The sequence below is a fragment of the Acomys minous genome, assembly GCF_964271855.1.
Source record: "Acomys minous genome assembly, chromosome: 9".
In the NCBI taxonomy this organism is placed as follows: domain Eukaryota; kingdom Metazoa; phylum Chordata; class Mammalia; order Rodentia; family Muridae; genus Acomys; species Acomys minous.
This window is the reverse complement of record NC_140490.1, coordinates 111,798,914-111,816,724: the sequence shown is the minus strand read 5'-3', so window position 1 is coordinate 111,816,724 and position 17,811 is coordinate 111,798,914. Positions and strand designations below refer to the sequence as shown.

The window sequence follows — 17,811 nt, the reverse complement described above, 5'->3', positions numbered from 1 at the left end:
TTAATGTCCACATTGGTAAAATATCCTAATTTACTGCTACCTCACAGGAGTGCTCTGAGGGTTAGAAGAAGTAATACACATAAAGTGTTTAACATAATACTTGGTATACGCTCTGATTCAGGTTTCTAATTATAATCTAGATTGCACATGTAGTCAAAATCTGCCTTTCAGAACAAGGCATTACATAGCAAATTTCTTGTGATTTCATTTAGAAACTATAAAATACTTTTTTTTTAAAATAACAAGAATAGTAAATTACTTTGACTACAAAGAAGAAACCGCTCTGACTGTATCGTGTCTTTGTTCCCTGGACCAGGCTACAACAGAACATGTAACTTTTCCCTGAAGCAAAGGCTCTCCTATACTTGGAGGAAAGGATGCAATGACACATATAACAAGAATCTCAACCAAGAGCCTGAGCTCTGCTGCACTGCCCTCTCTGTGCTGGGTAGTGCTGCAGTCAGCTTGACACAAACTAGAGTCACGAGAAGAAGGACCCTCAACAATTACATCCATCACATTGGCTTGTGGGCATTTTCTTGATTAATGATTGGTGTGGGAGGGCCAGCCCACTGTGGGCTGTGCTACACATGGGCTATATAAGAAAGCAGACTAAGCAAGCCAGGAAGCAGCATTTTTACAGTCTCTTCTTCAGTTCCTGCCTCCAGATCCCTGCTTGAGTTCCTGCCTTGACTGCCCTCGATGATGGACTGTGGCATGGTAGTGTAAGTCCTCCTGAGAGCTCGGTTGGTCAGTGTTTTATCACAGCAGCAGAGAGCAAAGCAGAACATCCTCTTGACTTGCTTGCATGGAGCTGGGACTGACCTAAAGCACTGCATCTGAGACAAGGAGCGAATCACTGGGCTAGATCCTAGCCCTTGCACTATCCTTTTGCTCCGTCACACTTGGACTCCTCATCGAACCAAGAGACAACACACACCAGCTGCCCTACTTGCTTCTTTGGGGGAAGGTTTGTCTTCATTTCTGAAGGCTCCAATGTTACATGACACATTAAGTGTGCATGTTTTTGTCTTGTTAGTATGCCTTTTATTATAAGAGACTCAACTATGAACCTTGCAATGAGTTGAAGACATATGGTTTCCCACCTATAGAGCAAACATGTACTTAATTAAGCTCCACAGATACAATGTATTGGGTTGGAAGATGACTCATCTGGTAGAGTGCATGCTCAGGAAGCAGGAGGCCCTCATTAGAGCTCCAGAAACACACAAAAACGTGTGTCGTGGGGAGCAGGTGCGGCCGTGTGTGCTTGTAATTCTGATGCTGAAGAGTGGAGAGGCAGATTCTCTGGGGTCATGTGGCTCATCTCACTGACTTGGTGAATTCCGGGCCAGTGCACATATACCTGTGCACATATGCCCAATAAATAAAATGTGCTATTAAACTTTCACCCATACACCTCTGGGTTACCCATATTCTGAAAGTTAACTATGAATGGTATGTGCAAAACAGGCATCAAAACATAGTACGTAAATCCTCTCAACTATTTCTAAGAACAGGAGCAAAACCAACCGGGTAGGATGAGCAACGCCTACTGCTACAAGCAGGAGAGTTCTCTGGGTTAAGAAATAGGTTTTCTTTCAACCATTCAAGTTGATTCCAAAAATTTCATAAAAGCTCTCATTGCTGCTACTAAGTCTTACCAGAAAAAAGTAAAAAAGTCAATCCCTTGACAAATTTTGAAAACTCATTCAACGTTCCTCAATCTGTGGAGGGCTACCACATCACTGTAGTGATACTTTAAAAAGTACTAATTTTGAATAACAATGTCCTGGTTCAATTATAGGATAGTACTACTTTGCGCAGTATCTGTTAAATGTATATGTATCTTGACGGTCATATAAATAAATCTGAAATACTTAAAAATGTTTTGTTAAAAACATGAAGCCTGAGACATCCCTAAGTGGATATCAGTCTGAGATGCTCTGCTGCTGCCCACACACCCAAACCAGCGTCACTCTGCAGAGAGCAACGGTCCCCAGTCAGTGCACTCCAAGTACTCAACAGCACGCTATCAGTCCGATCTATCCTACATGCCTTAAACATAACAACATAACAGGTCCTATAGACACTCACAGGAGTGCAGTTTTGTATCCTCATTTTAAACGGCAGAAAAATGTCCTACCACATAGTAGCAACAACAACAACACACCTACCTTGCTCTTTGACATTGAAAGTGAAGAGTCATCTTTATTTTGAGAAATATCTTCTTTTCCTCTTTCAAAACCTTTGGAGGGAAATATCAATATTCAATTATTGCAACTTTTGAATATTAATTTAGTTTAATATTAATGTTAAAGCGCAAACTTGATATTCTTCTGTGCTCATAGGGCTCAAACTACTACGCTTACAGTCATCTCGCTGCATTTCTTAAAATTAAGGTGGAGCCGAACTAGATTCTGTAGGTTTTGTTTTAAAGGAGGAGGGAGCTTGGGGCGGTCAAGGATTAAGAGCACTTGCCATTCTTCAAAGGGCCTAAGTTCAGATCCCAGCACCCAAATCAGGCAGCTTACAGCTGCTTTAACTCCCACTCCAAGGGATCTGTCACTGCCTTCAGGCCTATGCTCCCACATACACACAGCATCCATCAACACAATTAGTCACATGTACACATTAATAAAAGACATTTTAAAAGAACGAAGTTAGGAAGAGGGTAGGTGGAGGAAGAAGGGGGTGATCTGGGAAGAGCCAGGAGGAGGACTGGAGGGTTGAGTGTGCTCATATGTCAGAATTACACTGTGTGCATTGTGAAACTCTCAAAGAACATTAGGTTTTCAGTCTCTGTGAGCCCCTATGGGCCTAGGTTAGTTGATTCTGTAGTTTTGTGTGTGTGTGTGTGTGTGTGTGTGTGTGTGTGTGTGTGTGTGGTGACTTTGATCTCTCTGGGTCTTTTAATCCTTCCTCCCCTTCTTCCACAAGAGTCCCCAAGCTCTGTCTAATGTTTGGCTCTGGGTCTCTGCATGTTTTCATCAGCTCCTGGTTGAAGGCACTCAGATAACAGGTATGCTAGCCTCCTGCCTGAAAGAATAGCAGAATATTGTTAAAAGTGTCATGCCATGAGACTCAAGTTGGGCCAGGCATTGGTTGGCCATTCCCTGACTTTCTTTCTTATTTAATTTTTAAAATTAATTCATTCATTTTACATCTCAATAGTTATCCCATCCCTTGTATCCTCCCATTCTTCCCTCCCTCCTGCTTTCTCCCTACTCCCCTCCCCTATGCCTTTTTTAGCCCCAACAGGAGATGTGCTCAGTCCTACTACAACTTGATGCACCAAGGTATGTTTATATCCATGGGAGGTCTCCTTTTCGCTGAGGAGAAAGGGAGGGGGCTTAGGGGAAGGAGAGGTGAGAAGCAGGGGCTGGAAGGAGAGGAGGGAGGGGAAGCTGCAATCTGGACATAAAGTAAATAAACAAACATATTAATGAAAAATAAAATTGTGGATCAGAAAAAAAAAAGAATAAAAGGTTTTTTTATTGTTTTTATAAGAATTAACCCAGAGAGAGGCAATCCAGAGTTCCCCCGAGGCCACTAGCACTAAACTGATTATTATTTCCTGTGCTACTAGAACACTGCATTAAATCACCCTCTTAAGAGTTTTTATCCTAGCAAGCTCACTTCTTTTGAGACAGGCCCTGGTGTAGCCAAGGCTGGCCTTGAACTCACTATGGCGCCAAGAAAGACCTTCTGATTCCCCTTGCCTCGTCTTTCTGAGTGCCAAGCTTATACAGGCTTGCACCAGTTCACCCAGTGGATACAGTGATGGACAACACAATCATAGCCATGCACATGCTAGAAATGCTCTCTAACACACACACACACACACACACACCCCAAAATCATAACCATGCACATGCTAGAAATGTTCTGTCTCTCTCTCTACACACACACACACACACACACACACACACACACACACACACACACACACACCCCACCCATCCATCCATACCCAGAACACTAGTGAGCTGATGTCTGAACTGACAGAACCATCCAAACTAACTTTTCTCTCTGACTGTCAACTGGAAGGATATTCCAGAAGGTGGTAAAGAAGAGTGGGGGGGGGGGAATTTCAGTAAGAATAAATCAAAGAGAGGGATGAAGGTACAAAAGAGGACACGGGGTCGGGGGAGAGGAGAGGGGAGGGACAGGGAAGGGGAAAAAAGAAGGGGGAGGAGAGGCAAGAGAACTCACTCACTCACTCACTCTCAACCAACCAACCGAGCATCTAGGTGGGGGGCCGGGGCCTGCAGTGCCAGCTCTTTGGGAGAACAGCTGACTCCAGGAGCTGGAGACCAGGCTAGGTAATATGACGAGACATCATCTTAAAAAGTGAAATAAAGGGCTGGGGAGATGGCTCAGTGGTTAAGGGCACTTGTTGCTCTTGCACAGGACCCAGGTTCAATTCCCAGAACCCATATGATGGCTCACGATCACCTGTAACCCAGTATGGAGGTCATACACATGCACACACATGAAGGCAAAATACTCACATACTAAGTAAATTTTTTTAAAAAGTGAAATAAATAGCTGATGTATTTATTATAAGAAATAGAAGAGCATGTATATAAAGTTGGCATAGACATTTGCAGACAGTTTATGTTGAACTAATATATACTGTATATATTGAGCTAAATAGTCTAAAACCATGAATCTGAAATTTAAAGCTGGGCTGGAGATACTATGGCTATGAGCCCTTGTTCTTGTAAAAAGCCTGCGCTCAGTTCCCTGCACCCACATGCAGGTTCCCAAACATCTAGAATTTGAGGCCAGGAGCTTTAACTCTCTCTTCTGATCTCTGGGGGCACCAAACACATAAAACTCAGATATACACAAGGAGGAAGGTAGAGATAAAAATAAGCAAAAAATCAATAAAGTGTTAAATGCATGAACATAGTGGGACAAACACACATAGCCTTATCCTAAAAACAATTCAATTATAACTGCAAGAGTCCTGTTAGAGTATTAAAATTTATTAGACAGAGGTACATGGCATATATCTTACTGAAGCTCCTTTCCCTTTAAAGGCACATAATATGAACTCGTCCCTATGTTCACTATATCACAAAGATGTATCAACAACAGAACCAATGCCTAAAGCATTTCAAAATTATTGTTAGCGTATCAGTGATAATATCATTTATTCTGTTTGGGGCTTATAATTTTTTTTAAAAAAATCTATCTTATTAATTCTGGTATTTTTACTAAATGAAATCTGTAGTATGAAAAAAATTTTTTTTCTCTAGAAAAAGTAAAGACTACTCAGTTTGAGTATGGGGGAGGGGAGATTTTCATAAATGCAACATGGATTTTTAGATAAAAACTTACAGGAATTTAGAATTTAAATATAAAGTAAACTAGAAATTACAAATTTAAACTTGAAGCCGGGTGGTGGTGGCGCACGCCTTTAATCCCAGCACTCAGGAGGCAGAGGAAGGCGGATCGCTGTGAGTTCAAGGCCAGCCTGGTCTACAAAGCGAGTCTAGGACAGCCAAGGCTATGCAGAGAAACCATGTCTCAAAAACAATAAAAATAATAATAACAACAACAACACTTGAAATGTCAGAAATGTATTCAGAGCAATTAAGAATTCTTGATACTAATGATGAGCATAACTTCAAAGACCCTCTAAGTATACACAGGAAAGAACACACTTTCTAAAAGTACATTTTGTAAACAGAAAAATCCTGTTTTGCTCTCACATGAGGAGACCTCAGTTTCTCCGGTGTTGTTCTAGTCTAAGCTCAATCTGTTTCAACCCATACACTAGCTTAACAAAAACGTCCAGCTGTGTCTACAACAACCAGCGAACTCCTGTCTCTACCTTCCCAGCACTGGGATGACAGCAACGCTCTGTTGTGCTTAGTTCTCACTTGGTGCTCAGGTCCTCGTGGTCTTATAGAGAGTACCTTAACAGTCGAGCCATGCCCCAGGCTGAAGCAAACTTTTTTTAAAAACTGAAAGTTACATGCAACATTCCAAATGTTAGAAAATTATATTCATGAATGCAGATTATATATCACTTGTCAAATCAAATAAATGAATTCCGTTTTAAGAGTCTCATACTTTTAACTTGCAAATCACATAATTAGCTTCATATCATATCGTATGATTAACTTCAAAGTATTTTATCTATAAATGGTTGAAGTTAAATGCTTTCAAAATTATGCAAATCTGGCCAAAATTTCTTGAAATTCAACTAAAGTTTTTTTAAGGTGGACAACCAATATAAAACACACAGAACACATAACAACACCTCCTCCAAAAGTCCTAAAAATAATTTTTTAAAAATTCCAAAGCACATACTGGGTTCCAAGGGAAATTCCAAGGCAAAAAAGTGTTGGTAGTGTTTATTATAGGTCTTCTCATGAGACTAGTTAGATCTGAATTCCTAAAGAAAGTACAAGATAATCTACCTTTTTTAAAAAATCTGCCACTCAGGAGGCAGAGGCAGACAGATCTCTGGGAGTTCAAGACCAGCCTCGTCTACAAAGTGAGTCCAGAACAGCCAAGGATATACAGAGAAACCATGCCTCAAAGAACCAAAAGCAAAAAATAAAAATAAAATCTGCCATTAAAGTTTATTTATCAGGACCTTTTCTTTAACACTTATGCCATGGAGGTATATTTATTAGGACTTTTGGGAGTTTGTCAAAAATATTTAGTAGCACCCTTAATCTCAGCACTTGGGAGACAGAAGCTGGTAGGTCTCTGAGTCTACATAGCATGCTCCAGGAAAGCCAAGAAGACCTCAGCGAGAGCTGTCTGCACACACTGCTGTCCTCTGTCCCAAGTGTTCCACCCATTCACTGTTTCCTAGTATCTACTTGTCAGAGGAAGCAGCTATTCTATCAAGAGGAGCCAAGTACTCAAAGATAAAAAGTGTTATGCTTTCATCTTTCATCATAGTGGCTTATGGTGAAGGCACTGGGACAGTACGGACAGCAAGCACTGGAGTCCAAGCCCTGGTACCATCCCTCTTCAGGTGCAGACCTCAGACAACAGTGTCACCCCGAGGTTCCACTCTGCTACAAGGGAGAACGCTGGAGAGTCTGAGGGGAGAGCCAGAGTACTCTCTAACAACAAAGCATACTGATGCCCTTCCAAAATGTTCTCAGTAGAGCTAATACACCAGACTTTCTGATTATAGTTCAACCAAAAACAAATTATGCACACATAACTTGGCATTTACAACACCTATCATATCCTTTTGTTCCTATGTTTTCATATTTGGAGTAGCCATAGGCGCACAATAATCCTATTGAACAGAACTCTTCCATCATGTAATTATAAATCCATGTCAAGCTTTACTTAAGCTTCTATTGACTTAGTTTCTCACCCAAATAAATTTGATAATTAGATAATTTCTTACTAGCACAGAGTTTACTTCTTATAACAAAGCAGAATGCTGGTTCTGAGTAAATCAGCTTTTCACATCACTGACAACAAGTATTCCAGGAGCCAACCTGGCTTGTTAATCATTACTATTTAGATACAACCTGAATTTTATGCTTTGGACTTTTAAAAATTGCTTATACTTCTACAAAAGCAGGTTTAACAGCCATCTACTAAGTTAATATACACAAACACTTACTACACTGAACATCCTAGAAAAAAATTGCATGGAAAAATTGCTGAGAGCCAGAAAGATGGATACACAGGTAACAGTGTTTGCCATCACCCTGAGCATGACAGCCTGGGCACCATCTCCAGAGTCTACATGGAGAGAATCCAATCCTCCGAGTTGTTCTCTGACCTCCACACAAGCGCAGAGCATGCTCCCATCACCCCTCACACACAGTCACCAATTATTAAATTTTTATTTATTTTTATTTTATTTGTATAGGTATTTTGCCTGCATGTATTGAGGTGTCCTATGTGCGAGCCTGGTACTCATGAAGACCAAAAGAGGTTAGGAAGCGCAGTAACTGGAGTCAGAGGCATTGTTAGCCACCATTTGGGTGCTGGGAATTGAACCTGCATCCTCTAGAAGAGCAGTGAGTGCTCTTCACCACCAAGCCATCTCTCTAGCTCCAAATACTGCATTTTTTTTTAATCTAAGAAGTAAAAAAACAAAAACAAAACAAAACAAAAAACTTGAAAAAGCCTGAAGTGAAGCTTATAGTCTTTCAGGGTGGCTGATTTGCTAAAGGTTTCTCACCATTCTTAGGTGGTATTGTTCTAGAAAGAGTACAGTGACCACAGCTGAAAATAAAAGCTGAGATTTAGAGCTATAATTAGTCCCTAACAAAGCAAAACACACTGCATCCCAGTGTTGTTATGAGTACCAGGCAAGGGTGGGGCTCATTAGCATCGATAAAACAACACATTTCTTGAGGTAGAGGGTGTGGTAGACAGAGAAAGATAGAGATGGAAGCAGAAATGGGTCAAATTCCCTATGAAAATTAAAATGGAAAAAAAAAAACAGTCGGGTAAGACAAAGTTTTCTTTAAATATCACTAATACAGAACTAATTTCTCCTCTAATGCTATTAGATGAAAGCAAATGCATCTAAGATAATTTTTCAATATAATAAATACCTCAGAAGACAACAGATGCCTATTTCTTTTTACCTTTAACGTAAATACCTAACAAAAAGCGCTTTCTCTGGAGTTGCCAGCTTCTACTGCCTGACTGCTACAGCTGATATCTGAAGAGCTTTACGCACTGCACATGGAAGCATCCCTACAGGGTTTCCCTACTGGAAGAATTGGAAGACACAGCAAATCATTTACTAATCTATTAAAACAAAACCATCAAAATTATCTAAAATACAGTCTTGGACAAAATAAATTCACAATGATGGCTCCAGTTGCCTAATTAAATATATAGCCTCAAAACTTTCAAACAGTCAAGTTTTCTATTGTCTGCCAAGGTCACTGATTAGTCCTTAACACTAAGCAGATTTGCGGTGTGAAGGTCAACTAATAGCATGAGCTGATACCTAGCAACGGCTTAAAAACGGTCAGGAAGACACACACAAAAAGGAACCACGTCTCACTGTATAAAAGCAATGGCAGCACTTAACAGTATTCAAAGCTTCATCACAGTATATTTAAAGCCACTTCTGAATAAAGACACACCAAAATTTATACTGCTTAAGGACATAAGTGAAGCATGGTCGTAACCACACTATGTTAAGAAGATGATATGGATTAAATACTACCAAAGCTGATGCTACTTAGGTACGGCTTACAACAATGAATTTTCATTTCATTCATTTTTTGAAAACACTGTTAAAAAAGAAACTGAAATTAGTGAGTTTATAATAATTTATTTAATTGTTTAGGTATCTAAAATAATGTATATACTTATCGTCATGATTATTCACAAAAAACCAAAAGATAAAGGTTAGGGATAAAACAGAAACCCTATTTCAAATTCAGCAAATGTATATGTCAAAAAATATACAGACTTTAGTCAATATTTCTTTATCATGAATATTAAAAATATCTTAGTATACAAAAAGGTATAATTTTCATAATGTGAAAATATATAAATTATATTAAAATGTGTAACCAAATATTTGTCACAATAAATTATTTTCAAACAAAAGCTCAAGTTGTCTACATCAATGCCTAAATGATAGCTGTAAAGCACCTGATCTCATTCAATAAATATTACTGCATACATAATTTTCTTAGCAAAAATTAACTCCACAGGAATAAGCCTAGTAACAAATTTATACTTAGATGAAAAACTTTACTATAGTCAAGAATTAAAAGACTGTAAGATTAACACATACGCTGAACATCAATTATCAATACTATTTCAGAGAAATGGCTAAATGTTTGTGTTAACTATCTGGGTTTCACTGCTAAAACCTCTGTCAATACTATTTCTTTATAGAAATATATATGTACTATATGTCAAATTGAGACATGGTGTAATTGTCATCAAGGGTCATGTATTTACTATTACAATTAAATCAAAACACACATGATTAAAAAAAACCAAAACCAAGATTCCTATTTTACTGACTCATTAGCTCTCAAGTTTTAGCTGAAGAGACTATAACAAGAAAATAAGGGAAAGCCTCGCCATAGAGAGCAGTTACTGAAAGCTAAGCTTTCACAACAGAATTGTTAAAATGAAACACAACGTTAAGATTTTTAAACCCCTGATTTATTTTCACTAAGAATATGTAAGAAATTAAGACAAAAATGCAAGATTAGACAAACAAACCTTGCAAGGAAGGAGAAAGTTCATTGTATCCTCCAAAGGAAGCATTCCGGACAAGCTTTCGGCCATCAATACGTGAAGGAAATAAAACAGACGAAACCCCAGTGCATGAAGAAAACCTCCGCTGTTGTGAACTCTCTTCTTTCATGGTTTAGACGGTCTATTTAGTATATATGCTCACCCAGAAGGCTCATTAGCCCAATATGGCAAAGGCAGGCTTTCTCTCACATCCAAATGTAGGAAACAGCACAAACAAAGGACACCCACATTTAACAGCAAAGGAGGACTAGAGGCTGTCAAATCAGCAGTAAACAGACAGGCTGACAGCAAAGGCACTGAGCCAGGCAACTGGTTTCTTTTTTTTAAAAAATGAATTGATTAAAGGGCTATTCCACTTAATGTTTTACATTTGTATCAAAGGAAGGATGCCCTGCATTGAGTCGCTGCTTTAGAAAAACAAAGCAAGATCAATACTTAGCCATTCTGGGTGAAGTAATAGGGTCTCTTCTTTTCTCAGCACGAGGAACCTTTTACCACATCTGTTATGGTTCTGCAGCATCTGGCCACATTCTCCTCCTCTTCCAGATCTTTTCCTCCAGCTTTCAGTACTTCAGAAACAGATCTCAACATCATGCTTTTTATCTTTTGGGAAGCTCCTAGATTTATATCTAGTCTGCTTGTCTTGGCCATGATTAAGAATTCATGAGGAAAGATATTCTTTCTTTCAAGTACAATTTTGATGGATCACAACTGCTAATGCAGAGAATTAACATGTAAGTTTTACTCGAAGAGGAATACAGGAGGAGTCATTAAGACATTAATGCGATCCAATCAACACGGAAGATTAAAATGACACCATAATGATGCCGAGCGTGCAAACCACAGTCCCGTGAAGCACTGCTGGCTATGGCGCCTCTTCATTGTGTTTAAACCGGTCAGAGTACATCATCTACCAGTGACTTTTGCCCACTTAAAACCAAATAACTTGCTATTTCAAAAGTAATAAACTATATCATTTCTGTATGCCTAACTTTTAAAATTCCTAAGAACTCTTCTCGTTTTATTAAATTACTTTTGCCTTACCCTACCTTACTTCATTCAAGTTAAACTTGGTGGTTTTGTCTTACAAAAACTTTGCCCCAAGATTCAGTTTCTTGCTCACCATGCACACACTTTAAGGCCAATTCTCAGTTCAGATAAGACATCATTCAATATAATCTAAGAGTATTTCTCCTTAGGAGAAAAAGCATTTAAAAACTGAGTTTCTGATAGTCACTGTGGTGCATGCCTTTAATCCCAGCACTGAGGGGGAAGAAGCGAGGGCTGTGCACAGTTAAGTTCCAGGCCAGCCAGCACTACATATGCAACAGCTAAATTTTCTGTGTAATGATATGGTTTTCCCCACTTAGGGAAAGGCATTTTAAAATTATTGTAAAAATAAGTTTATGGTTAATACTAAAAGCTGCTGTTTTGTTGTCTGAGGGTCTCTGATTCTGCATCGTTTTATTCATCGCCATATCATAAAATGTAAATTAATATTAACTGTTGACATAAGAGAATTGTAATTAACTCATGTTAGCTAGTTCTTGTCTTTCAAGAAATAAAGAAGATACTATCACAAAAGGCACTATCCTCTAACAGTTAAGTAGGGTTTAAGTTTCACGGGATCTCCATTTCCTTATCTATAAAATACTAAGAATAGTATCTATATTGTAGGACTATTCTGTAAAAGTCTACAACAGTTCCAAGTTTAAAATGCCAAGGTAAAAATATTAGAATAATGTATTCTCTCCCAAAATTTAAGAAGCATCAGAGGAAAGAAGTAATTTTTTAAAAAGAATATACACAAGTACAGGAATGCATCTGTAACACATTTCACCATGAACCTAAGACACACAAGCAGCCATGGTCTCACAGAGGCACAGAAGCCAGGTCACTTGCCAGTATTTGCATCAAAAGTCCTTCTGTACACAATTCACAGCAGCACATCACACTGGCTCATGTGTCAAGTGACCTACTAATATTTTTCAATATTCATTAGTAATACTAGAGTAATCAAGACATACAAGCAGCATTGTCAATATCTCAAGGAGAATGGGACCCACTTAGAAATCTAACCCTGCCAAACTCTCAATTATGCATTAGAACACTAAAAATATTTTTAGACACTATAGGGCTCAAAAATTGTACTTTTTTTGTTTGTTTGTTTTTTGTTTTTGTTCTTTGAGACAGGGTCTGTGTAGCCTTGGCTGACCTAGACTCACTTTGTAGACCAGGTTGGCCTCGAACTCACAGCGATCCGCCTGCCTCTGCCTCCCAAGTGCTGGGATTAAAGGCGCCACCACAGCCCAGCTAAAAATTGTTTTTATTTAATTTGTTCTCATTGTGAGTTCTTAAAAGAATCCTCTAGTGTATCTCTTGTTCAGGTTCTACAACAGAATCAAATTTGCTGCACAGAGTAGCCATTGTTTGGATTGAGTTCACTGCCTCCCAAGCTTCTGTACCATTCCCAACCAGATCCACATTCGTATCCACATTCGTGTTCATACTCATCCCCCCCCCCTCTCTCCTCTCTCTCTGTCTCTGTGTCTGTCTGTCTCTCTGTGTGTGTCTGTCTCTCTCTGTGTGTGTGGCAGCTCTTTCCCTAGGCCCACATTTGAATTAGCTGATAATACCTCTAGTACAAGGGAGTGACATGTCCTGCTTTTCATTTGATAGGATATTGTGAGCTAAACAGCACAAAATACTTCTGCCATATTCCTCTGAGACTGCCCAGAACCACATCGCACGCACTGCTGAGCCCGGTGTTTTCCAGGGGTCACTAATAGCTGTGTCCAGTCCTTTTCCACAGAGCCTCGTATCTTTATGATCATAGCAAAATAATGCACATAAGCGATTTAAAAGGAAGAAGGGAGGGTTTTGGCTCATGGTTCAGAGGTTTGCATCTGTGTCTGTTTTGGCTATCCCATTGCTAAGGCACATAGTAAGACACAACACCATGGTGGAGAAGCATGTGACAAAACCTGTCAGGAAGCCAAGGGAGACAACAGGAGCGGCCTAAGAGCAAGAGGTGCTTTCTACTAGTCTCTTCAGAAGCTAGGCCCTTGCCAAGGCTTTAGTCCATTGATGAAGTTACAGCCCTCGACACCAGGGGACCAAGGCCGAAACACACAAGCCTTTAGGTGCATTTATGTCTGACCATGACGTGACTCTTAGTACACTCTCAGAGACCCACGGCCACACCACGTGCCAGTTTTCTGCTTACCCTTCTTCGGCAATACTGCCCTATCTTTACACAAGTAGACTTGTGAAACAGGCAGAAGAGACGTGGACTGAGCTGCCGCTGACATTTGAGTTCCTACTGAATGAACTACAGAACAACTTGCTTATAAGTGACTACACACTGAAATTGGTCTAATTTTGCACAGAAAACCAGGTCTCAGGCAAGATCAGAAAGCCACTGAGCTACAGCCAGTCACAGGCAACCAACTGACCAGGCCACGCTTAAATAAGGCAAAGAGCTATTTCGTACTCCACTTCCCAGTTCTGTCTATCAGTGCTCACTGCTCTCACTGCAGAAAGCTTAGAGCCTCTTTCTGGTAGTGAGTACTGCCCGATACAGGAGTCATTCTTGTTCAAACAAACTGTTAAATTTATCTGAAGTGTTTCTTTGAACACTACTCAGTCCTTCCAAATCTGTGTCTTAGATGTGCACACATGGCAGTACCATTACTATAATACAAGGCCAGGGCAGAGTAGAGGCCCATGCAACAGTGAATGGGAATCAGGAGCTACATGTGAGGCCTTGGAAGCTTGCAGCCCCATGTAAGTAAGCACTGACTTGTAATACCTTCTGCAAATGTCAAGTGTATTTTATGCGTTTACATGGAATAGTTCGTTGTACTTAAAGATATTAATTTCCTTTTAACAAAAGCTGTTAAAGTGTTGCCTAATGCACAGAAAACACAAATAGAAGCCACTGTGATGAGCATAATTTAAATTACAGTTACTATCTACCTATCTTGTGTGTGTCTGTACGTGCGTGCGCGCTTGTGGGGGGCGGTGGGGGGGGGGGGGCGGGGGATCACCCCATGACACGTTTGTGGAGATCAGAGGACAATCTGCAAGAATTGGTCCTTCCACTCCATTTGGATCTCAGGGTCAGACAGAACTCACACTGTGAGGCTTGGCTGAAAACACTTTTACTCACTGAGCCATTTCATTGGAAATATTATGGTAGCTTTACTTTACTATACATTATTAAAAATATGTTCTACATCCCTCAAAGAAGAAAGTGAAAATGACAGCATCCCACTGAACTGGAGCCCTGTTAGTACTTAGTAAAGAAGAGAGTATGGTCTCCCAGATTTCCCAAACACTAAGGAAATTAAATCTCAATAGCAAGAACTAACTAGGATAGGTAATAGATGACCACCCTGTAAGTATCTTAAATTAAAAACACACTTAAAACATTTTTTCAAGAAAAAAAAAAGCCCCTTGTTATTCTTATATGCCTCTTCCTACTTTGATAAAGAAGCAATCTAAAAGGCACGGCAATGATAAACCAGACCACCACCACCCCTAGTCTCTGAAAAGATGCTTAAAACAAAGCTGGATTAGCCATTCTTATTTTTCAATAAATTATTTTATTTATTTATTTATTCATTTTATTTTATTTTTCCCTTGTGATGCAGTATTAAACATAGATATTGTAACATTTTCCAAGAGGAATATAAAATATTCTATTCTTATTTCCTTAATTTGCAAAACATAATGTTGACTTTCATTACATTAGGAAGCAACTTCCTAAACACAAGGAGTTTCAAACCAGAAAATAGCCACATCTTAAAAAGTATTGGTAACTGCAGAATCAGATGAATTAAGGACTCAAAATCTCAGAAGGTGGCATGACCCGTCGTAGTTCACACTATTTCTAACAGAACTACTATGGCGGGAAGCCAGCACAAGCACTCAGATAGGGGGTGGAGTTAAAGACGGGGGAAAGGGAAAATCTCAGTCCTCTATAGACAACACAATTTTCATGAGATGTAGTACATACGCACTCAAGAACATATCTGTGTCTAAGGTCTAATATAGGTTCAGAGTATGCTTCAATGTCTTACCAAGAAAGGAGGAATTGCTTCGGTTCATGAAGAAAGTGTCTTTTTTACCTGTGAACTGTTTTAATGAAGGTCTCTTTATGTTTGTCATCTGAGGTTATACCAGCAACACCCAACACGGCCACCTGGGGAATGTGACACAACCCTTACAGTAGAAGCTGCTTCCTAGAATGTCTCTGCATGCACTGATGTTTTTTATTACCTCTAGATACTGTTTCCTGTCATCTTTAATTCTGCCAGAGCAAAGAGGTTTAAGAGTATTTACTACAGTGTTAACAGAAATGCAATCCTCAGATGGTCTAAGCAGAACTGTAACACAAAATAATTCAGAACTGTAACATTTAAGAATTAGTTCAAACTTGTAATTTCAGCACCCAGGAAGGTGAGGCAGAAGGATTATAAATTCAAGCCAGGCTGAATGAAATGTTTAGGAAACCTGTATCAAATAAATAAATAAGTAAGTAAGTAAATAAATAAATAAATAAATAAATAAGGGCTGAAGTTTCAGCAAGGAACACAGGCTTTTCTCTCACAAAGCAATGTATTTACAAGACAGCTTAAAAATAAAAATGAAGAAAATGCTTTTTACAACAAAGAAGGTTAGCTACCAATCACGGTGCACCGTGACGCTGGCCTATGATCCGGAGGGAATGAGGATCTCTCAGGAGATGAGCTGTGGTTTAGTCCCATGCTCCTTTGGTACTCCTGATCTTTAAAAAACACAGGCAAAGAGAGAAAACAGGCTCAATTAGTCAACACATCAGCCTTTCCAGACAAACAACTGAAAGATGCACTGGGCCCAAACAAGTCAGAATGAAACAAATATTAACCTTTCTGACACTGTAATACTACTTAACTCAAACCACTAGGAAGTAAGCTGGTTTTTAAAAGTGGCGGGGGAAGGGGGAGGAGTGCCCTGGTGGGAGGCAGCTGAAGAGATGGGAGGCTCCTAGGTAGGAAAGATTTTGAGATCTTGCTTAGTTTGAGGCCATCCTGGCCTACATGAGATGCTGCTGTCTCAATGAACGAATAAAGAAACAGACCATATCTTTAGAAGTGATCAGCAACGGCAAGAGAGAAGGACCAACAAAGGCACAGCTTTGTAGAGAGGTAGTTGTTAGATTTCTTTTGGGTAGTACCTCCGAGTCTAATTGCTGGCTAATGAGGGTGATAACTTGGTTTAGATTTTCAAGCTCTTTAATTATTAAATGGAGAAATTAAGCATTATTATATATCCATGTTGTTTGAGTAGACAAAACAGATACAGTTCTTAACTCATCACATTTTTTATAAAGTTTAAGATTGCCAAACTTTTTTTCCAGGATGGTGGGACGGTTGGGACCAGGGTCTCACCATTTAGCCCAGGCACTGACCTTCTGCCTTCTGAGAGCTGGGCAGCAGACAGCACGTTGTTCTAAAGTAGTTCATCACCCCTACGTTGCAAAAGGAACTTTGATTTGATGATGCACTTGCCGTTGTGGAAGCTCACTGCCTCCATCTGCTAGCCTAGGCCTAGTCCTGGAAGCTTCTAGCTTCTGTACAACCCAGTCTAGGCCTAGAATGCTTCTAGCCTTTGAGACTTACTGATGAATAAGCTTGCCCTTTCTAGTTCTTTCAGAACTCTTGCTGGCCGGTTCAACTCAGCTGTTCTGGCTCAGACTTCTCTCCAAGCTGACCAATTCCATCTGGCTTCTCTCATTTTCTTACTGAATTGCTCTGCTTGGCCTCAAACTAACTCTACAATCTGTTCCAGTCTTCTGGCTCCCTCTCATCCTCTGGCTCGTTCTGTCTTCACCTCTGTCTACTTGTTCTCTCTTCAACCTGACTCTGTAAGACTCTTAAGGTAAAACTGCCTCTGAACTCCACAAACTCAACTGCTACAAACTCAGTTCCACTGCACTGCCTCTCAACTCACCGACTTGAAGGAACTGACTGGACAGCACTGGACCTAAGCTTTGCCGCTGTCTCCTAGGACTAAAGGCATGTTTGTAATCCAGCAGTATCACACAGACCTAGAAGGACTTTGGGTGTGATCTCTGACAGAGCAGCCGTGTTCTGAATTAACACTGCCATACACTACGGTCTGCTGGCAGCCCGTGAGCTGAACTGTGGCCCATGTGCTTTGCCTTTCTCTTCGGTTATTCTGCTGGTTGTGTAGTGGGATCACATTGTGGAGTTTTGTTTGTTTGGCTTTGCACTTCCCTACAGACGTATGTTAAAAATTCTTTCATATGAATGTGTGCATCTTTTATGAAGTATCAATTCTTGTTTGGCCCACTTAAAAATTTGGCTTTTTGGGCCAGGCAATGGTGGCACATACTTTTAATCCCAGCATTTGGGAGGCAAAGGCAGTTGATCTCTGAGTTCCAAGGCCAGCCTGGTCTACAGAGCAAGTTCTAGGACAGCCAGGGCTACATAGCTACATAGAGAAACCCTGTCTTGAAAAACAAAATAAAAATGTCTTTTCACATCATTATTGCATTTTAAC

The 17,811-nt window shown here is 39.9% G+C and overlaps 1 protein-coding gene across 8 annotated transcripts in view; it reads right to left on the bottom strand.

The window, feature by feature from the left end:
* OSBPL8 (oxysterol binding protein like 8) overlaps positions 1 to 17,811 on the bottom strand; it is a 122,485-nt gene that overhangs the window by 42,732 nt on the left and 61,942 nt on the right. For all 8 annotated transcript variants that reach the window (XM_084797055.1, XM_084797054.1, XM_084797056.1 and 5 more), the window contains one exon: positions 2,178 to 2,248. In XM_084797055.1, the coding sequence (XP_084653181.1) occupies positions 2,178 to 2,248 (71 nt within the window). The remainder of the gene's footprint in view (positions 1 to 2,177; positions 2,249 to 17,811) is intronic.